Source organism: Oncorhynchus nerka, unplaced genomic scaffold (genome assembly GCF_034236695.1).
Source record: "Oncorhynchus nerka isolate Pitt River unplaced genomic scaffold, Oner_Uvic_2.0 unplaced_scaffold_788, whole genome shotgun sequence".
In the NCBI taxonomy this organism is placed as follows: Eukaryota; Metazoa; Chordata; class Actinopteri; order Salmoniformes; family Salmonidae; genus Oncorhynchus; species Oncorhynchus nerka.
Window position 1 is genome coordinate 110,445 of NW_027040447.1, and position 24,519 is coordinate 134,963.

Consider the following 24,519-nt stretch of genomic DNA (forward strand, 5'->3'; position numbering starts at 1 on the left):
AACTGGAAATCACATTGTCACAATAACTGAACTAAAAGTGCTTTCTAAAGTGATTGATTGACATCGGATCAATAAGCTACCTGGGTTTGTGTCTGGATGTCTTCTCCTCTGTTGCTGGTAGAAGCTGGTCCTCTGGCTGAGGGGCTGAGGGACAGTCTCCTTCCTCTGCATCCTGTCCTGCCTCCCGTCTCTTCACCACCAGCTGTCTGGCAGCCTGATATTCACACAGACAGATCTCAGTTCAGGTTAGGAACAGTGGGTTAGAGAGACAGATCTCAGACCAGGTCAGGGAGACAGATCTCAGTTCAGTTAGGAACAGTGGGTTAGAGAGACAGATCTCAGACCAGGTCAGGGAGACAGATCTCAGTTCAGTTAGGAACAGTGGGTCAGGGAGACAGATCTCAGACCAGGTCAGGAACAGTGGGTTAGAGAGACAGATCTCAGACCAGGTCAGGGAGACAGATCTCAGACCAGGTTAGGGAGACAGATCTCAGTTCAGTTAGGAACAGTGGGTTAGAGAGACAGATCTCAGACCAGGTCAGGGAGACAGATCTCAGTTCAGTCAGGAACAGTGGGTCAGAGAGACAGATCTCAGTTCAGTTAGGAACAGTGGGTTAGAGAGACAGATCTCAGACCAGGTCAGGGAGACAGATCTCAGTTCAGTTAGGAACAGTGGGTTAGAGAGACAGATCTCAGACCAGGTCAGGGAGACAGATCTCAGTTCAGTTAGGAACAGTGGGTTAGAGAGACAGATCTCAGACCAGGTCAGGGAGACAGATCTCAGTTCAGTTAGGAACAGTGGGTTAGAGAGACAGATCTCAGTTCAGTTAGGAACAGTGGGTTAGAGAGACAGATCTCAGTTCAGTTAGGAACAGTGGGTTAGAGAGACAGATCTCAGACCAGGTCAGGGAGACAGATCTCAGTTCAGTTAGGAACAGTGGGTTAGAGAGACAGATCTCAGACCAGGTCAGGGAGACAGATCTCAGTTCAGTTAGGAACAGTGGGTTAGAGAGACAGATCTCAGACCAGGTCAGGGAGACAGATCTCAGTTCAGTTAGGAACAGTGGGTTAGAGAGACAGATCTCAGACCAGGTCAGGGAGACAGATCTCAGTTCAGTTAGGAACAGTGGGTTATGGAGACAGATCTCAGTTCAGTTAGGAACAGTGGGTTAGAGAGACAGATCTCAGTTCAGTTAGGAACAGTGGGTTAGAGAGACAGATCTCAGTTCAGTTAGGAACAGTGGGTTAGAGAGACAGATCTCAGTTCAGTTAGGAACAGTGGGTTAGAGAGACAGATCTCAGTTCAGTTAGGAACAGTGGGTTAGAGAGACAGATCTCAGACCAGGTCAGGGAGACAGATCTCAGTTCAGTTAGGAACAGTGGGTTAGAGAGACAGATCTCAGACCAGGTCAGGGAGACAGATCTCAGTTCAGTTAGGAACAGTGGGTTAGAGAGACAGATCTCAGACCAGGTCAGGGAGACAGATCTCAGTTCAGTTAGGAACAGTGGGTTAGAGAGACAGATCTCAGACCAGGTCAGGGAGACAGATCTCAGTTCAGTTAGGAACAGTGGGTTAGAGAGACAGATCTCAGACCAGGTCAGGGAGACAGATCTCAGTTCAGTTAGGAACAGTGGGTTAGAGAGACAGATCTCAGTTCAGTTAGGAACAGTGGGTTAGAGAGACAGATCTCAGTTCAGTTAGGAACAGTGGGTTAGAGAGACAGATCTCAGTTCAGTTAGGAACAGTGGGTTAGAGAGACAGATCTCAGACCAGGTCAGGGAGACAGATCTCAGACCAGTTAGGAACAGTGGGTTAGAGAGACAGATCTCAGACCAGGTCAGGGAGACAGATCTCAGACCAGTTAGGAACAGTGGGTTAGAGAGACAGATCTCAGACCAGGTCAGAGAGACAGATCTCAGTTCAGTTAGGAACAGTGGGTTAGAGAGACAGATCTCAGACCAGGTCAGGGAGACAGATCTCAGTTCAGTTAGGAACAGTGGGTTAGAGAGACAGATCTCAGACCAGTTAGGAACAGTGGGTTATGGAGACAGATCTCAGTTCAGTCAGGAACAGTGGGTTATGGAGACAGATCTCAGACCAGGTCAGGGAGACAGATCTCAGACCAGGTCAGAGAGACAGATCTCAGTTCAGTCAGGAACAGTGGGTCAGAGAGACAGATCTCAGTTCAGTTAGGAACAGTGGGTTATAGAGACAGATCTCAGACCAGGTCAGGAACAGTGGGTTAGGGAGACAGATCTCAGTTCAGTCAGGAACAGTGGGTTAGGGAGACAGATCTCAGTTCAGTTAGGAACAGTGGGTCAGGCTAGTTAGTTACTAGTTAGTACCTATTCATTTGTACAGTAACTAACACATCAGCCCAAACTGTTAAAACTGAATCTACTTAGAGGTTGTGTCCCTAATGTCCCCTGATCAAAAACACTACACTATATCTGGAGAGGGGACACAGCCAGACTGATGCTGAGGTAATACACTATATCTGGAGAGGGGACACAGCCAGACTGATGCTGAGGTAATACACTATATCTGGAGAGGGGACACAGCCAGACTGATGCTGAGGTAATACACTATATATGGAGAGGGGACACAGCCAGACTGATGCTGAGGTAATACACTATATCTGGAGAGGGGACACAGCCAGACTGATGCTGAGGTAATACACTATATCTGGAGAGGGGACACAGCCAGACTGATGCTGAGGTAATACACTACACTATATATGGAGAGGGGACACAGCCAGGCTGATGCTGAGGTAATACACTATATATGGAGAGGGGACACAGCCAGACTGATGCTGAGGTAATACACTATATATGGAGAGGGGACACAGCCAGACTGATGCTGAGGTAATACACTATATCTGGAGAGGGGACACAGCCAGACTGATGCTGAGGTAATACACTATATCTGGAGAGGGGACACAGCCAGACTGATGCTGAGGTAATACACTATATATGGAGAGGGGACACAGCCAGACTGATGCTGAGGTAATACACTATATCTGGAGAGGGGACACAGCCAGACTGATGCTGAGGTAATACACTATATCTGGAGAGGGGACACAGCCAGACTGATGCTGAGGTAATACACTACACTATATATGGAGAGGGGACACAGCCAGGCTGATGCTGAGGTAATACACTATATATGGAGAGGGGACACAGCCAGACTGATGCTGAGGTAATACAATACACTATATCTGGAGAGGGGACACAGCCAGACTGATGCTGAGGTAATACACTATATCTGGAGAGGGGACACAGCCAGACTGATGCTGAGGTAATACACTACACTATATATGGAGAGGGGACACAGCCAGACTGATGCTGAGGTAATACACTACACTATATATGGAGAGGGGACACAGCCAGACTGATGCTGAGGTAATACACTATATCTGGAGAGGGGACACAGCCAGACTGATGCTGAGGTAATACACTTTATATGGAGAGGGGACACAGCCAGACTGATGCTGAGGTAATACACTACACTATATATGGAGAGGGGACACAGCCAGACTGATGCTGAGGTAATACACTTTATATGGAGAGGGGACACAGCCAGACTGATGCTGAGGTAATACACTATATATGGAGAGGGGACACAGCCAGACTGATGCTGAGGTAATACACTACACTATATATGGAGAGGGGACACAGCCAGACTGATGCTGAGGTAATACACTTTATATGGAGAGGGGACACAGCCAGACTGATGCTGAGGTAATACACTACACTATATATGGAGAGGGGACACAGCCAGACTGATGCTGAGGTAATACACTACACTATATATGGAGAGGGGACACAGCCAGACTGATGCTGAGGTAATACACTATATATGGAGAGGGGACACAGCCAGACTGATGCTGAGGTAATACACTATATATGGAGAGGGGACACAGCCAGACTGATGCTGAGGTAATACACTATATCTGGAGAGGGGACACTGCCAGACTGATGCTGAGGTAATACACTACACTATATATGGAGAGGGGACACAGCCAGACTGATGCTGAGGTAATACACTATATATGGAGAGGGGACACAGCCAGACTGATGCTGAGGTAATACAACACACTATATATGGAGAGGGGACACAGCCAGACTGATGCTGAGGTAATACACTATATATGGAGAGGGGACACAGCCAGACTGATGCTGAGGTAATACACTACACTATATATGGAGAGGGGACACAGCCAGACTGATGCTGAGGTAATACAACACACTATATATGGAGAGGGGACACAGCCAGACTGATGCTGAGGTAATACACTATATCTGGAGAGGGGACACAGCCAGACTGATGCTGAGGTAATACCATACATTTGGAGAGGGGACACTGCCAGACTGATGCTGAGGTAATACCATACGTCTGGAGAGGGGACACTGCCAGACTGATGCTGAGGTAATACACTATATCTGGAGAGGGGACACAGCCAGACTGATGCTGAGGTAATACACTATATATGGAGAGGGGACACAGCCAGACTGATGCTGAGGTAATACCATACGTCCGGAGAGGGGACACAGCCAGACTGATGCTGAGGTAATACACTATATATGGAGAGGGGACACAGCCAGACTGATGCTGAGGTAATACAACACACTATATATGGAGAGGGGACACAGCCAGACTGATGCTGAGGTAATACACTACACTATATATGGAGAGGGGACACAGCCAGACTGATGCTGAGGTAATACAACACACTATATATGGAGAGGGGACACAGCCAGACTGATGCTGAGGTAATACACTACACTATATATGGAGAGGGGACACAGCCAGACTGATGCTGAGGTAATACCATACATCTGGAGAGGGGACACAGCCAGACTGATGCTGAGGTAATACCATACATCTGGAGAGGGGACACAGCCAGACTGATGCTGAGGTAATACCATACGTCTGGAGAGGGGACACAGCCAGACTGATGCTGAGGTAATACCATACGTCCGGAGAGGGGACACAGCCAGACTGATGCTGAGGTAATACCATACGTCCGGAGAGGGGACACAGCCAGACTGATGCTGAGGTAATACCATACATCTGGAGAGGGGACACAGCCAGACTGATGCTGAGGTAATACCATACGTCTGGAGAGGGGACACAGCCAGACTGATGCTGAGGTAATACACTATGGAGAGGGGACACGGCCAGACTGATGCTGAGGTAATACCATACGTACCCTGGACAGGAAAGGATGAGCGAAGGGAAACAGGCTCTGACAGAACTGCAGCATCTCCTGTTTAAACTGCTGGTAGGAGACCTGCTGCAGGACTGAATGATCACTGCTCCTCTTGTTGACCAGCCCCAGGAAGATGGCTTTCTGGAAGACACATAACCCCCCCATCAGCCCCAGGAAGACACATAACCCCCCATCAGCCTCTGGAGACACATAACCCCCCATCAGCCTCTGGAGACACATAACCCCCCACCAGCCCCAGGAAGACACATAACCCCCATCAGCCCCAGGAAGACACATAACCCCCCATCAGCCTCTGGAGACACATAACCCCCCATCAGCCTCTGGAGATGTTACCCCCATCAGCCCCAGGAAGACACATAACCCCCCATCAGCCCCAGGAAGAAACATAACCCCCCATCAGCCTCTGGAGACACATAACCCCCCATCAGCCCCAGGAAGACACATAACCCCCATCAGCCCCAGGAAGACACATAACCCCCCATCAGCCCCAGGAAGATCGCTTTCTGGAAGACACATAACCCCCCATCAGCCTCTGGAGACACATAACCCCCATCAGCCTCTGGAGACACATAACCCCCCATCAGCCCCAGGAAGACACATAACCCCCATCAGCCCCAGGAAGACACATAACCCCCCCCATCAGACCCAGGAAGACACATAACCCCCCATCAGCCCCAGGAAGACACATAACCCCCCATCAGCCCCAGGAAGACACATAACCCCCATCAGCCCCAGGAAGACACATAACCCCCCATCAGCCTCTGGAGACACATAACCCCCCATCAGCCTCTGGAGACACATAACCCCCCATCAGCCTCTGGAGACACATAACCCCCCATCAGCCTCTGGAGACACATAACCCCCCATCAGCCTCTGGAGACACATAACCCCCCATCAGCCCCAGGAAGACACATAACCCCCCATCAGCCCCAGGAGACACATAACCCCCCATCAGCCTCTGGAGACACATAACCCCCCCCATCAGCCCCAGGAAGACACATAACCCCCATCAGCCCCAGGAAGACACATAACCCCCCATCAGCCTCTGGAGACACATAACCCCCCATCAGCCTCTGGAGACACATAACCCCCCATCAGCCTCTGGAGACACATAACCCCCCATCAGCCTCTGGAGACAGATAACCCCCCCCATCAGCCTCTGGAGACACATAACCCCCCATCAGCCTCTGGAGACACATAACCCCCCCATCAGCCCCAGGAAGACACATAACCCCCCCATCAGCCCCAGGAAGATCGCTTTCTGGAAGACACATAACCCCCCATCAGCCTCTGGAGACACATAACCCCCATCAGCCTCTGGAGACACATAACCCCCATCAGCCTCTGGAGACACATAACCCCCATCAGCCTCTGGAGACACATAACCCCCCATCAGCCCCAGGAAGACACATAACCCCCCATCAGCCCCAGGAGACACATAACCCCCCATCAGCCTCTGGAGACACATAACCCCCCCCATCAGCCCCAGGAAGACACATAACCCCCATCAGCCCCAGGAAGACACATAACCCCCCCATCAGCCTCTGGAGACACATAACCCCCATCAGCCTCTGGAGACACATAACCCCCCATCAGCCTCTGGAGACACATAACCCCCCATCAGCCTCTGGAGACACATAACCCCCATCAGCCTCTGGAGACACATAACCCCCCATCAGCCCCAGGAAGACACATAACCCCCCATCAGCCCCAGGAAGATCGCTTTCTGGAAGACACATAACCCCCCATCAGCCTCTGGAGACACATAACCCCCATCAGCCTCTGGAGACACATAACCCCCATCAGCCCCAGGAAGACACATAACCCCCATCAGCCTCTGGAGACACATAACCCCCCATCAGCCTCTGGAGACACATAACCCCCCCATCAGCCTCTGGAGACAGATAACCCTCCCATCAGCCTCTGGAGACACATAACCCCCATCAGCCTCTGAGACACATAACCCCCCATCAGCCTCTGGAGACACATAACCCCCCATCAGCCCCAGGAAGACACATAACCCCCCATCAGCCCCAGGAAGATCGCTTTCTGGAAGACACATAACCCCCATCAGCCTCTGGAGACACATAACCCCCCATCAGCCTCTGGAGACACATAACCCCCCATCAGCCCCAGGAAGACACATAACCCCCCATCAGCCCCAGGAAGACACATAACCCCCCCATCAGCCCCAGGAAGATCGCTTTCTGGAAGACACATAACCCCCATCAGCCCCAGGAAGACACATAACCCCCCCCATCAGCCCCAGGAAGACACATAACCCCCCCCATCAGCCTCTGAGACACATAACCCCCCATCAGCCTCTGGAGACACATAACCCCCCATCAGCCCCAGGAAGACACATAACCCCCATCAGCCTCTGGAGACACATAACCCCCCCCATCAGCCTCTGGAGACACATAACCCCCCATCAGCCCCAGGAAGACACATAACCCCCCCCATCAGCCTCTGGAGACACATAACCCCCATCAGCCTCTGGAGACACATAACCACCCCATCAGCCTCTGGAGACACATACCCCCCCCATCAGCCTCTGGAGACACATAACCCCCCATCAGCCTCTGGAGACACATAACCCCCCATCAGCCCCAGGAAGACACATAACCCCCCATCAGCCCCAGGAAGACACATAACCCCCCATCAGCCTCTGGAGACACATAACCCCCCCATCAGCCTCTGGAGACACATAACCCCCATCAGCCCCAGGAAGACACATAACCCCCCATCAGCCTCTGGAGACACATAACCCCCCATCAGCCTCTGGAGACACATAACCCCCATCAGCCCCAGGAAGACACATAACCCCCATCAGCCCCTGGAGACACATAACCCCCCCATCAGCCCCTGGAGACACATAACCCCCATCAGCCTCTGGAGACACATAACCCCCATCAGCCCCAGGAAGACACATACCCCCCCCATCAGCCCCAGGAAGACACATAACCCCCATCAGCCCCAGGAAGATCGCTTTCTGGAAGACACATAACCCCCCATCAGCCCCAGGAAGACACATAACCCCCATCAGCCTCTGGAGACACATAACCCCCATCAGCCTCTGGAGACACATAACCCCCCATCAGCCTCTGGAGACACATAACCCCCCCCATCAGCCCCAGGAAGACACATAACCCCCCATCAGCCCCAGGAAGACACATAACCCCCCCATCAGCCTCTGGAGACACATAACACCCTCATCAGCCCCAGGAAGACACATAACCCCCCATCAGCCTCTGGAGACACATAACCCCCCCATCAGCCTCTGGAGACACATAACCCCCATCAGCCCCAGGAAGACACATAACCCCCATCAGCCTCTGGAGACACATAACCCCCCCCATCAGCCTCTGGAGACACATAACCCCCCATCAGCCCCAGGAAGACACATAACCCCCATCAGACCCAGGAAGACACATAACCCCCCATCAGCCCCAGGAAGATCGCTTTCTGGAAGACACATAACCCCCCATCAGCCCCAGGAAGATCGCTTTCTGGAAGACACATAACCCCCCATCAGCCTCTGGAGACACATAACCCCCCATCAGCCCCAGGAAGACACATAACCCCCCATCAGCCCCAGGAAGACACATAACCCCCCATCAGCCCCAGGAAGACACATAACCCCCCCCCATCAGCCCCAGGAAGATCGCTTTCTGGAAGACACATAACCCCCATCAGCCTCTGGAGACACATAACCCCCCCCATCAGCCCCAGGAAGACACATAACCCCCATCAGCCTCTGGAGACACATAACCCCCATCAGCCTCTGGAGACACATAACCCCCCCCATCAGCCTCTGGAGACACATAACCTCCCCATCAGCCCCAGGAAGACACATAACCCCCCATCAGCCTCTGGAGACACATAACCCCCATCAGCCTCTGGAGACACATAACCCCCCATCAGCCTCTGGAGACACGTAACCCCCCCATCAGCCCCAGGAAGACACATAACCCCCCCATCAGCCCCAGGAAGATCGCTTTCTGGAAGACACATAACCCCCCATCAGCCTCTGGAGACACATAACCCCCCCATCAGCCCCAGGAAGACACATAACCCCCCATCAGCCTCTGGAGACACATAACCCCCCATCAGCCCCAGGAAGACACATAACCCCCCATCAGCCCCAGGAAGACACATAACCCCCATCAGCCCCAGGAAGACACATAACCCCCATCAGCCCCAGGAAGACACATAACCCCCCATCAGCCTCTGGAGACACATAACCCCCATCAGCCTCTGGAGACACATAACCCCCCATCAGCCTCTGGAGACACATAACCCCCATCAGCCTCTGGAGACACATAACCTCCCCATCAGCCTCTGGAGACACATAACCCCCATCCGCCCCAGGAAGACACATAACCCCCCATCAGCCCCAGGAAGACACATAACCCCCCCCATCAGCCCCAGGAAGACACATAACCCCCCATCAGCCTCTGGAGACACATAACCCCCATCAGCCTCTGGAGACACATAACCCCCCATCAGCCTCTGGAGACAGATAACCCTCCCATCAGCCTCTGGAGACACATACCCCCCCCCATCAGCCTCTGGAGACACATAACCCCCCATCAGTCCCAGGAAGACACATAAACCCCCATCAGCCCCAGGAAGATCGCTTTCTGGAAGACACATAACCCCCCATCAGCCTCTGGAGACACATAACCCCCATCAGCCTCTGGAGACACATAACCCCCCATCAGCCCCAGGAAGACACATAACCCCCCATCAGCCCCAGGAAGACACATAACCCCCCCATCAGCCCCAGGAAGATCGCTTTCTGGAAGACACATAACCCCCATCAGCCCCAGGAAGACACATAACCCCCATCAGCCCCAGGAAGACACATAACCCCCCCATCAGCCTCTGAGACACATAACCCCCCATCAGCCTCTGGAGACACATAACCCCCCCCATCAGCCTCTGGAGACACATAACCCCCCATCAGCCCCAGGAAGACACATAACCCCCCATCAGCCCCAGGAGACACATAACCCCCATCAGCCCCAGGAGACACATAACCCCCCATCAGCCTCTGGAGACACATAACCCCCCCATCAGCCTCTGGAGACACATAACCCCCATCAGCCTCTGGAGACACATAACCCCCCATCAGCCCCAGGAAGACACATAACCCCCCATCAGCCCCAGGAAGACACATAACCCCCCATCAGCCCCAGGAAGATCGCTTTCTGGAAGACACATAACCCCCATCAGCCCCAGGAAGACACATAACCCCCTCATCAGCCTCTGGAGACACATAACCCCCCATCAGCCCCAGGAAGACACATAACCCCCATCAGCCCCAGGAAGACACATAACCCCCATCAGCCCCAGGAAGATCGCTTTCTGGAAGACACATAACCCCCATCAGCCCCAGGAAGACACATAACCCCCCATCAGCCTCTGGAGACACATAACCCCCCATCAGCATCTGGAGACACATAACCCCCCATCAGCCCCAGGAAGACACATAACCCCCATCAGCCTCTGGAGACACATAAACCCCCCATCAGCCTCTGGAGACACATAACCCCCCATCAGCCTCTGGAGACACATAACCCCCATCAGCCCCTGGAGACACATAACCCCCCCCATCAGCCTCTGGAGACACATAACCCCCATCAGCCCCAGGAAGACACATAACCCCCCCATCAGACCCAGGAAGACACATAACCCCCCATCAGCCCCAGGAAGATCGCTTTCTGGAAGACACATAACCCCCATCAGCCCCAGGAAGACACATAACCCCCCATCAGCCTCTGGAGACACATAACCCCCCATCAGCCTCTGGAGACACATAACCCCCCCATCAGCCTCTGGAGACACATAACCCCCCATCAGCCTATGGAGACACATAACCCCCCATCAGCCCCAGGAAGACACATAACCCCCATCAGCCCCAGGAAGACACATAACCCCCATCAGCCTCTGGAGACACATAACCCCCCATCAGCCCCAGGAAGACACATACCCCCCCCATCAGCCCCAGGAAGATCGCTTTCTGGAAGACACATAACCCCCCCATCAGCCTCTGGAGACACATAACCCCCATCAGCCCCAGGAAGACACATAACCCCCCATCAGCCCCAGGAAGACACATAACCCCCATCAGCCTCTGGAGACACATAACCCCCCATCAGCCTCTGGAGACACATAACCCCCCCCATCAGCCTCTGGAGACACATAACCTCCCCATCAGCCCCAGGAAGACACATAACCCCCCCCATCAGCCTCTGGAGACACATAACCCCCCATCAGCCTCTGGAGACACATAACCCCCATCAGCCTCTGGAGACACATAACCCCCCCATCAGCCCCAGGAAGACACATAACCCCCCATCAACCCCAGGAAGATTGCTTTCTGGAAGACACATAACCTCCCCATCAGCCTCTGGAGACACATAACCCCCCATCAGCCCCAGGAAGACACATAACCCCCCCATCAGCCCCAGGAAGACACATAACCCCCCATCAGCCCCAGGAAGATCGCTTTCTGGAAGACACATAACCCCCCATCAGCCTCTGGAGACACATAACCCCCCATCAGCCCCAGGAAGACACATAACCCCCATCAGCCTCTGGAGACACATAACCCCCATCAGCCCCAGGAAGACACATAACCCCCATCAGCCCCAGGAAGACACATAACCCCCCATCAGCCCCAGGAAGACACATAACCCCCATCAGCCCCAGGAAGACACATATCCCCCCCATCAGCCTCTGGAGACACATAACCCCCCCATCAGCCTCTGGAGACACATAACCCCCATCAGCCTCTGGAGACACATAACCCCCCCATCAGCCTCTGAGACACATAACCCCCCATCAGCCTCTGGAGACACATAACCCCCCATCCGCCCCAGGAAGACACATAACCCCCCATCAGCCCCAGGAAGACACATAACCCCCCATCAGCCCCAGGAAGACACATAACCCCCCATCAGCCCCAGGAAGACACATAACCCCCCATCAGCCCCAGGAAGACACATAACCCCCATCAGCCTCTGGAAGACACATAACCCCCCATCAGCCTCTGGAGACACATAACCCCCCATCAGCCTCTGGAGACACATAACCCCCCATCAGCCCCAGGAAGACACATAACCCCCCCCATCAGCCTCTGGAGACACATAACCCCCCCCCCATCAGCCCCAGGAGACACATAACCCCCCATCAGCCTCTGGAGACACATAACCCCCCCCATCAGCCTCTGGAGACACATAACCCCCCATCAGCCCCAGGAAGATCGCTTTCTGGAAGACACATAACCCCCCATCAGCCCCAGGAGACACATAACCCCCCCATCAGCCTCTGGAGACACATAACCCCCATCAGCCTCTGGAGACACATAACCCCCCATCAGCCTCTGGAGACACATAACCCCCCATCAGCCCCAGGAGACACATAACCCCCCATCAGCCTCTGGAGACACATAACCCCCATCAGCCTCTGGAGACACATAACCCCCCATCAGCACAAGGAAGACACATAACCCCCATCAGCCCCAGGAAGACACATAACCCCCATCAGCCTCTGGAGACACATAACCCCCATCAGCCCCAGGAAGACACATAACCCCCATCAGCCTCTGGAGACACATAACCCCCCATCAGCCCCAGGAAGACACATAACCCCCATCAGCCCCAGGAAGACACATAACCCCCCATCAGCCCCAGGAAGACACATAACCCCCCATCAGCCCCAGGAAGACACATAACCCCTCCATCAGCCCCAGGAAGACACATAACCCCCCCATCAGCCCCAGGAAGACACATAACCCCCCATCAGCCTCTGGAGACACATAACCCCCATCAGCCCCAGGAAGACACATAACCCCCCCATCAGCCCCAGGAAGACACATAACCCCCCATCAGCCCCAGGAAGACACATAACCCCCATCAGCCCCAGGAAGACACATAACCCCCATCAGCCCCAGGAAGACACATAACCCCCCATCAGCCTCTGGAAGACACATAACCCCCATCAGCCCCAGGAAGACACATAACCCCCCCCCCATCAGCCTCTGGAGACACATACCCCCCCATCAGCCTCTGGAGACATTACACCCCCCCATCAGCCTCTGGAGACATCCCCCCCCATCAGCCTCTGGAGACATTACCCCCCCCCATCAGCCTCTGGAGACATTACCCCCCATCAGCCTCTGGAGACATGACCCCCCCCCCATCAGCCTCTGGAGACATTACCACCCCCCATCAGCCTCTGGAGACATTACCCCCCATCAGCCTCTGGAGACATTACCCCCCCCCCCCCCATCAGCCTCTGGAGACATTACCACCCCCCATCAGCCTCTGGAGACATTACCCCCATCAGCCTCTGGAGACATTACCACCCCCCATCAGCCCCTGGAGACACCGTTCCTCAGGTTAACAGACAGACAGGTCTAAATGTCTCTCTGTACTGTTCGTATTGTTGCCATCGTCTCTCTAGGAGTTTAGGAGTTAGCTCACCTTTCCAACCTTGCTTTTGGGGAAGTATTTCATCAAAACCTCCTTGGCTTTGTCAAAGGCCTGGTTCTTAATGCACACAATCACCAGCTACAGAGAAAAACACAACAGGGTTCACCGTTATAATGATGTACAACAGGGTTCACCGTTATAATGATGGACAACAGGGTTCACCGTTATAATGATGGACAACAGGGTTCACCGTTATAATGATGGACAACAGGGTTCACCGTTATAATGATGTACAACAGGGTTCACCGTTATAATGATGTCAGGATGGACAACAGGGTTCACCGTTATAATGATGCACAACAGGGTTCACCGTTATAATGATGTACAACAGGGTTCACCGTTATAATGATGTACAACAGGGTTCACCGTTATAATGATGTACAACAGGGTTCACCGTTATAATGATGTACAACAGGGTTCACCGTTATAATGATGGACAACAGGGTTCACCGTTATAATGATGGACAACAGGGTTCACCGTTATAATGATGGACAACAGGGTTCACCGTTATAATGATGTACAACAGGGTTCACCGTTATAATGATGGACAACAGGGTTCACCGTTATAATGATGGACAACAGGGTTCACCGTTATAATGATGTACAACAGGGTTCACCGTTATAATGATGGACAACAGGGTTCACCGTTATAATGATGGACAACAGGGTTCACCGTTATAATGATGGACAACAGGGTTCACCGTTATAATGATGTCAGGATGTACAACAGGGTTCACCGTTATAATGATGCACAACAGGGTTCACCGTTATAATGATGGACAACAGGGTTCACCGTTATAATGATGTACAACAGGGTTCACCGTTATAATGATGTACAACAGGGTTCACCGTTATAATGATGGACAACAGGGTTCACCGTTATAATGATGTACAACAGGGTTCACCGTTATAATGATGTACAACAGGGTTCACCGTTATAATGATGGACAACAGGGTTCACCGTTATAATGATGGACAACAGGGTTCACCGTTATAATGATGGACAACAGGGTTCACCGTTATAATGATGGACAACAGGGTTCACCGTTATAATGATGGACAACAGGGTTCACCGTTATAATGATGGACAACAGGGTTCACCGTTATAATGATGTACAACAGGGTTCACCGTTATAATGATGGACAACAGGGTTCACCGTTATAATGATGGACAACAGGGTTCACCGTTATAATGATGGACAACAGGGTTCACCGTTATAATGATGTCAGGATGTACAACAGGGTTCACCGTTATAATGATGCACAACAGGGTTCACCGTTATAATGATGGACAACAGGGTTCACCGTTATAATGATGGACAACAGGGTTCACCGTTATAATGATGTACAACAGGGTTCACCGTTATAATGATGGACAACAGGGTTCACCGTTATAATGATGTACAACAGGGTTCACCGTTATAATGATGTACAACAGGGTTCACCGTTATAATGATGGACAACAGGGTTCACCGTTATAATGATGGACAACAGGGTTCACCGTTATAATGATGGACAACAGGGTTCACCGTTATAATGATGGACAACAGGGTTCACCGTTATAATGATGGACAACAGGGTTCACCGTTATAATGATGGACAACAGGGTTCACCGTTATAATGATGTACAACAGGGTTCACCGTTATAATGATGTACAACAGGGTTCACCGTTATAATGATGTACAACAGGGTTCACCGTTATAATGATGGACAACAGGGTTCACCGTTATAATGATGGACAACAGGGTTCACCGTTATAATGATGGACAACAGGGTTCACCGTTATAATGATGTACAACAGGGTTCACCGTTATAATGATGCACAACAGGGTTCACCGTTATAATGATGCACAACAGGGTTCACCGTTATAATGATGCACAACAGGGTTCACCGTTATAATGATGTCAGGATGGACAACAGGGTTCACCGTTATAATGATGTACAACAGGGTTCACCGTTATAATGATGTACAACAGGGTTCACCGTTATAATGATGGACAACAGGGTTCACCGTTATAATGATGGACAACAGGGTTCACCGTTATAATGATGGACAACAGGGTTCACCGTTATAATGATGGACAACAGGGTTCACCGTTATAATGATGGACAACAGGGTTCACCGTTATAATGATGGACAACAGGGTTCACCGTTATAATGATGTACAACAGGGTTCACCGTTATAATGATGCACAACAGGGTTCACCGTTATAATGATGCACAACAGGGTTCACCGTTATAATGATGGACAACAGGGTTCACCGTTATAATGATGTCAGGATGTACAACAGGGTTCACCGTTATAATGATGTACAACAGGGTTCACCGTTATAATGATGTCAGGATGGACAACAGGGTTCACCGTTATAATGATGCACAACAGGGTTCACCGTTATAATGATGCACAACAGGGTTCACCGTTATAATGATGTACAACAGGGTTCACCGTTATAATGATGTACAACAGGGTTCACCGTTATAATGATGTACAACAGGGTTCACCGTTATAATGATGTACAACAGGGTTCACCGTTATAATGATGTACAACAGGGTTCACCGTTATAATGATGTACAACAGGGTTCACCGTTATAATGATGTACAACAGGGTTCACCGTTATAATGATGCACAACAGGGTTCACCGTTATAATGATGCACAACAGGGTTCACCGTTATAATGATGGACAACAGGGTTCACCGTTATAATGATGGACAACAGGGTTCACCGTTATAATGATGTCAGGATGTACAACAGGGTTCACCGTTATAATGATGCACAACAGGGTTCACCGTTATAATGATGCACAACAGGGTTCACCGTTATAATGATGGACAACAGGGTTCACCGTTATAATGATGCACAACAGGGTTCACCGTTATAATGATGTACAACAGGGTTCACCGTTATAATGATGTACAACAGGGTTCACCGTTATAATGATGGACAACAGGGTTCACCGTTATAATGATGCACAACAGGGTTCACCGTTATAATGATGTACAACAGGGTTCACCGTTATAATGATGTCAGGATGTACAACAGGGTTCACCGTTATAATGATGCACAACAGGGTTCACAACATGGCAGAATACAACTACACCAGAATGAGAAGACATGAACGGACAACTACACCAGAACGAGAAGACATGAACGGACAATTACACCAGAATGAGAAGACATGAACGGACAATTACACCAGAATGAGAAGACATGAACGGACAATTACACCAGAATGAGAAGACATGAACGGACAATTACACCAGAATGAGAAGACATGAACGGACAATTACACCAGAATGAGAAGACATGAACGGACAATTACACCAGAATGAGAAGACATGAACGGACAATTACACCAGAATGAGAAGACATGAACGGACAATTACACCAGAACGAGAAGACATGAACGGACAATTACACCAGAACGAGAAGACATGAACCGACAATTACACCAGAACGAGAAGACATGAACGGACAATTACACCAGAACGAGAAGACATGAACGGACAATTACACCAGAATGAGAAGACATGAACGGACAATTACACCAGAATGAGAAGACATGAACGGACAATTACACCAGAACGAGAAGACATGAACGGACAATTACACCAGAATGAGAAGACATGAACGGACAATTACACCAGAATGAGAAGACATGAACGGACAATTACACCAGAACGAGAAGACATGAACGGACAATTACACCAGAACGAGAAGACATGAACGGACAATTACACCAGAATGAGAAGACATGAACGGACAATTACACCAGAATGAGAAGACATGAACGGACAATTACACCAGAATGAGAAGACATGAACGGACAATTTACACCAGAATGAGAAGACATGAACGGACAATTCAAACCAGAATGAGAAGATATGAACGGACAATGACACCAGAATGAGAAGACATGAACGGACAATTACACCAGAATGAGAAGATATGAACGGACAATGACACCAGAATGAGAAGACATGAACGGACAATTACACCAGAATGAGAAGACATGAACGGACAATTTACACCAGAATGAGAAGACATGAACGGACAATTCAAACCAGAATGAGAAGATATGAACGGACAATGACACCAGAATGAGAAGACATGAACGGACAATTACACCAGAATGAGAAGACATGAACGGAAAATTACACCAGAATGAGAAGACATGAACGGACAATTACACCAGAATGAGAAGACATGAACGGACAACTACACCAGAATGAGAAGACATGAACGGACAATTACACCAGAATGAGAAGACATGAACGGACAATTACACCAGAACGAGAAGACATGAACGGACAATTACACCAGAACGAGAAGACGTGAACGGACAATTACACCAGAATGAGAAGACGTGAACGGACAATTACACCAGAATGAGAAGACGTGAACGGACAATTACACCAGAATGAGAAGACATGAACCGACAATTACACCAGAACGAGAAGACATGAATGGACAACTACACCAGAATGAGAAGACATGAACGGACAACTACACCAGAATGAGAAGACATGAACGGACAATTACACCAGAATGAGAAGACATGAACGGAAATTACACCAGAACGAGAAGACATGAACGGACAATTACACCAGAACGAGAAGACGTGAACGGACAATTACACCAGAATGAGAAGACGTGAACGGACAATTACACCAGAATGAGAAGACATGAACCGACAATTACACCAGAACGAGAAGACATGAATGGACAACTACACCAGAACGAGAAGACATGAACGGACAACTACACAAGAACGAGAAGACATGAAAGGACAAATAGTTGTGCAATTCACTACAGTGCACAATAGTGTTGACCACAGTACACGGTGTCATCTTATAATGTTGGACAGGGCTGACACGAAAATCAGAACAGTGTATTGGGTTTCAACGGGGGACCAATCAATGACTACACAAAGTGTATCTGGTTTCAACAGGGGGACCAATCAATGACGACACACAGTGTATCTGGTTTCAACAGGGGGACCAATCAATGACTACACACAGTGTATCGGGTTTCAACAGGGGGACCAATCAATGACTACAAACAGTGTATCTGGTTTCAACAGGGGGACCAATCAATGACTACACACAGTGTATCGGGTCTTTCTGGGGAACCAATCATTGACTACACACAGTGTGGCCAGATCTCACCATCTCTCTGACAGACTTCTGTACTCTCTCCAAGTCTTTCTGGGGAACCGGCAACTCGTCGCGGATGCTGTCCAATACGCTCAGAGCCGACTCCAGTGGCGTGAGGTCCTCCTGAGAGTCAAACGAGAAGTCTGTGGACGGCAAAGAGAACAACTGTGTCAGTGATCTCAGACTTGATTTCCAAAAGACACGGCTAGCTAGCTATAAGGAACAGCAGATTCTGGGACTTGGGGTCATTTCAGATGTCTCTGATTTTCAACAGGGAATGAATATTAGTTCGTACTGTTACATAGATAGTGTTGTTATGTAGCTAGCTAGGAACAGCTGTTACATAGATAGTGTTGTTATGTAGCTAGCTAGGAACAGCTGTTACATAGATAGTGTTGTTATGTAGCTAGCTAGGAACAGCTGTTACATAGATAGTGTTGTTATGTAGCTAGCTAGGAACAGCAGATTCTGGGACAACAGGGAATGAGTATTAGTTCGTACTGTTACATAGATAGTGTTGTTATGTAGCTAGCTAGGAACAGCTGTTACATAGATAGTGTTGTTATGTAGCTAGCTAGGAACAGCTGTTACATAGATAGTGTTGTTATGTAGCTATAAGGAACAGCTGTTACATAGATAGTGTTGTTATGTAGCTAGCTAGTGTTGTTATGTAGCTATAAGGAACAGCTGTTACATAGATACTGTTGTTATGTAGCTAGCTAGGAACAGCTGTTACATAGATAGTGTTGTTATGTAGCTAGCTAGGAACAGCTGTTACATAGATAGTGTTGTTATGTAGCTATCTAGGAACAGCTGTTACATAGATAGTGTTGTTATGTAGCTAGCTAGGAACAGCTGTTACATAGATAGTGTTGTTATGTAGCTAGCTAGGAACAGCAGATTCTGGGACAACAGGGAATGAGTATTAGTTCGTACTGTTACATAGATAGTGTTATGTAGCTAGCTAGGAACAGCAGATTCTGGGACAACAGGGAATGAATATTAGTTCGTACTGTTACATAGATAGTGTTGTTATGTAGCTAGCTAGGAACAGCTGTTACATAGATAGTGTTGTTATGTAGCTAGCTAGGAACAGCTGTTACATAGATAGTGTTGTTATGTAGCTAGCTAGGAACAGCTGTTACATAGATAGTGTTGTTATGTAGCTAGCTAGGAACAGCTGTTACATAGATAGTGTTGTTATGTAGCTAGCTAGTGTTGTTATGTAGCTATAAGGAACAGCTGTTACATAGATACTGTTGTTATGTAGCTAGCTAGTGTTGTTATGTAGCTATAAGGAACAGCTGTTACATAGATACTGTTGTTATGTAGCTAGCTAGGAACAGCTGTTACATAGATAGTGTTGTTATGTAGCTAGCTAGGAACAGCTGTTACATAGATAGTGTTGTTATGTAGCTAGCTACGAACAGCTGTTACATAGATGGTGTTGTTGTGTAGCTAGCTAGGAACAGCTGTTACATAGATAGTGTTGTTGTGTAGCTAGCTAGGAACAGCTGTTACATAGATAGTGTTGTTATGTAGCTAGCTATGAACAGCTGTTACATAGATAGTGTTGTTATGTAGCTAGCTAGGAACAGCTGTTACATAGATAGTGTTGTTATGTAGCTAGCTAGGAACAGCTGTTACATAGATAGTGTTGTTATGTAGCTATAAGGAACAGCTGTTACATAGATAGTGTTGTTATGTAGCTAGCTAGGAACAGATGTTACATAGATAGTGTTGTTATGTAGCTATAAGGAACAGCTGTTACATAGATAGTGTTGTTATGTAGCTATAAGGAACAGCTGTTACATAGATAGTGTTGTTATGTAGCTATAAGGAACAGCTGTTACATAGATAGTGTTGTTATGTAGCTAGCTAGGAACAGCTGTTACATAGATAGTGTTGTTATGTAGCTAGCTAGGAACAGCTGTTACATAGATAGTGTTGTTATGTAGCTAGCTAGGAACAGCTGTTACATAGATAGTATTGTTATGTAGCTAGCTAGGAACAGCTGTTACATAGATAGTGTTGTTATGTAGCTATAAGGAACAGCTGTTACATAGATAGTGTTGTTATGTAGCTAGCTAGGAACAGCTGTTACATAGATAGTGTTGTTATGTAGCTAGCTAGGAACAGCAGATTCTGGGACAACAGGGAATGAGTATTAGTTCGTACTGTTACATAGATAGTGTTGTTATGTAGCTAGCTAGGAACAGCTGTTACATAGATAGTGTTGTTATGTAGCTAGCTAGGAACAGCTGTTACATAGATAGTGTTGTTATGTAGCTATAAGGAACAGCTGTTACATAGATAGTGTTGTTATGTAGCTAGCTAGGAACAGCAGATTCTGGGACAACAGGGAATGAGTATTAGTTCGTACTGTTACATAGATAGTGTTGTTATGTAGCTAGCTAGGAACAGCTGTTACATAGATAGTGTTGTTATGTAGCTAGCTAGGAACAGCTGTTACATAGATAGTGTTGTTATGTAGCTATAAGGAACAGCTGTTACATAGATAGTGTTGTTATGTAGCTAGCTAGTGTTGTTATGTAGCTATAAGGAACAGCTGTTACATAGATACTGTTGTTATGTAGCTAGCTAGGAACAGCTGTTACATAGATAGTTTTGTTATGTAGCTAGCTAGGAACAGCTGTTACATAGAGTTTTGTTATGTAGCTAGCTAGGAACAGCTGTTACATAGATAGTTTTGTTATGTAGCTAGCTAGGAACAGCTGTTACATAGATAGTGTTGTTATGTAGCTAGCTAGGAACAGCTGTTACATAGATAGTGTTGTTATGTAGCTAGCTAGGAACAGCTGTTACATAGATAGTGTTGTTATGTAGCTATAAGGAACAGCTGTTACATAGATAGTGTTGTTATGTAGCTAGCTAGTGTTGTTATGTAGCTATAAGGAACAGCTGTTACATAGATAGTGTTGTTATGTAGCTATAAGGAACAGCTGTTACATAGATATTGTTGTTATGTAGCTATAAGGAACAGCTGTTACATAGATAGTGTTGTTATGTAGCTATAAGGAACAGCTGTTACATAGATAGTGTTGTTATGTAGCTATAAGGAACAGCTGTTACATAGATAGTGTTGTTATGTAGCTATAAGGAACAGCTGTTACATAGATAGTGTTGTTATGTAGCTATAAGGAACAGCTGTTACATAGATAGTGTTGTTATGTAGCTAGCTAGGAACAGCTGTTACATAGATAGTGTTATGTAGCTAGCTAGGAACAGCTGTTACATAGATAGTGTTGTTATGTAGCTAGCTAGGAACAGCTGTTACATAGATAGTATTGTTATGTAGCTAGCTAGGAACAGCTGTTACATAGATAGTGTTGTTATGTAGCTATAAGGAACAGCTGTTACATAGATAGTGTTGTTATGTAGCTAGCTAGGAACAGCTGTTACATAGATAGTGTTGTTATGTAGCTAGCTAGGAACAGCAGATTCTGGGACAACAGGGAATGAGTATTAGTTTGTACTGTTACATAGATAGTGTTGTTATGTAGCTAGCTAGGAACAGCTGTTACATAGATAGTGTTGTTATGTAGCTAGCTAGGAACAGCTGTTACATAGATAGTGTTGTTATGTAGCTATAAGGAACAGCTGTTACATAGATAGTGTTGTTATGTAGCTAGCTAGTGTTGTTATGTAGCTATAAGGAACAGCTGTTACATAGATAGTGTTGTTATGTAGCTAGCTAGGAACAGCTGTTACATAGATAGTGTTTTTATGTAGCTAGCTAGGAACAGCTGTTACATAGTGTTGTTATGTAGCTAGCTAGGAACAGCTGTTACATAGATAGTGTTGTTATGTAGCTAGCTAGGAACAGCAGATTGTGGGACAACAGGGAATGAATATTAGTTCCTACTGTTACATAGATAGTGTTGTTATGTAGCTAGCTAGGAACAGCTGTTACATAGATAGTGTTGTTATGTAGCTAGCTAGGAACAGCTGTTACATAGATAGTGTTGTTATGTAGCTATAAGGAACAGCTGTTACATAGATAGTGTTGTTATGTAGCTAGCTAGTGTTGTTATGTAGCTATAAGGAACAGCTGTTACATAGATACTGTTGTTATGTAGCTAGCTAGGAACAGCTGTTACATAGATAGTTTTGTTATGTAGCTAGCTAGGAACAGCTGTTACATAGATAGTTTTGTTATGTAGCTAGCTAGGAACAGCTGTTACATAGATAGTTTTGTTATGTAGCTAGCTAGGAACAGCTGTTACATAGATAGTGTTGTTATGTAGCTAGCTAGGAACAGCTGTTACATAGATAGTGTTGTTATGTAGCTAGCTAGGAACAGCTGTTACATAGATAGTGTTGTTATGTAGCTAGCTAGGAACAGCTGTTACATAGATAGTGTTGTTATGAAGCTATAAGGAACAGCTGTTACATAGATAGTGTTGTTATGTAGCTAGCTAGTGTTGTTATGTAGCTATAAGGAACAGCTGTTACATAGATAGTGTTGTTATGTAGCTATAAGGAACAGCTGTTACATAGATAGTGTTGTTATGTAGCTATAAGGAACAGCTGTTACATAGATAGTGTTGTTATGTAGCTATAAGGAACAGCTGTTACATAGATAGTGTTGTTATGTAGCTATAAGGAACAGCTGTTACATAGATAGTGTTGTTATGTAGCTAGCTAGGAACAGCTGTTACATAGATAGTGTTGTTATGTAGCTATAAGGAACAGCTGTTACATAGATAGTGTTGTTATGTAGCTATAAGGAACAGCTGTTACATAGATAGTGTTGTTATGTAGCTATAAGGAACAGCTGTTACATAGATAGTGTTGTTATGTAGCTAGCTAGGAACAGCTGTTACATAGATAGTGTTGTTATGTAGCTAGCTAGGAACAGCTGTTACATAGATAGTATTGTTATGTAGCTAGCTAGGAACAGCTGTTACATAGATAGTATTGTTATGTAGCTATAAGGAACAGCTGTTACATAGATAGTGTTGTTATGTAGCTAGCTAGTGTTGTTATGTAGCTATAAGGAACAGCTGTTACATAGATAGTGTTGTTATGTAGCTATAAGGAACAGCTGTTACATAGATAGTGTTGTTATGTAGCTAGCTAGTGTTGTTATGTAGCTATAAGGAACAGCTGTTACATAGATACTGTTGTTATGTAGCTAGCTAGGAACAGCTGTTACATAGATACTGTTGTTATGTAGCTAGCTAGGAACAGCTGTTACATAGATAGTTTTGTTATGTAGCTAGCTAGGAACAGCTGTTACATAGATAGTTTTGTTATGTAGCTAGCTAGGAACAGCTGTTACATAGATAGTGTTGTTATGTAGCTAGCTAGGAACAGCTGTTACATAGATAGTATTGTTATGTAGCTAGCTAGGAACAGCTGTTACATAGATAGTGTTGTTATGTAGCTAGCTAAGGAACAGCTGTTACATAGATAGTGTTGTTGTGTAGCTAGCTAGGAACAGCTGTTACATAGATAGTGTTGTTATGTAGCTAGCTAGGAACAGCAGATTCTGGGACAACAGGGAATGAGTGTTAGTTCGTACTGTTACATAGATAGTGTTGTTATGTAGCTAGCTAGGAACAGCTGTTACATAGATAGTGTTGTTATGTAGCTAGCT

At 47.6% G+C, this 24,519-nt stretch overlaps 1 protein-coding gene across 1 annotated transcript in view; it reads right to left on the reverse strand.

The window, feature by feature from the left end:
* Positions 1-76: 76 nt before the first annotated feature.
* Positions 77-24,519, reverse strand: part of LOC135571079 (telomeric repeat-binding factor 2-like) — a 43,330-nt gene continuing 18,887 nt past the window's right edge. The window contains exons 3-6 of the mRNA XM_065016886.1: positions 18,909-19,039; positions 13,727-13,813; positions 5,214-5,354; positions 77-214 (exon numbers count right to left, since the gene is read on the reverse strand). Of these exons, the coding sequence (XP_064872958.1) occupies positions 77-214; positions 5,214-5,354; positions 13,727-13,813; positions 18,909-19,039 (497 nt within the window). The remainder of the gene's footprint in view (positions 215-5,213; positions 5,355-13,726; positions 13,814-18,908; positions 19,040-24,519) is intronic.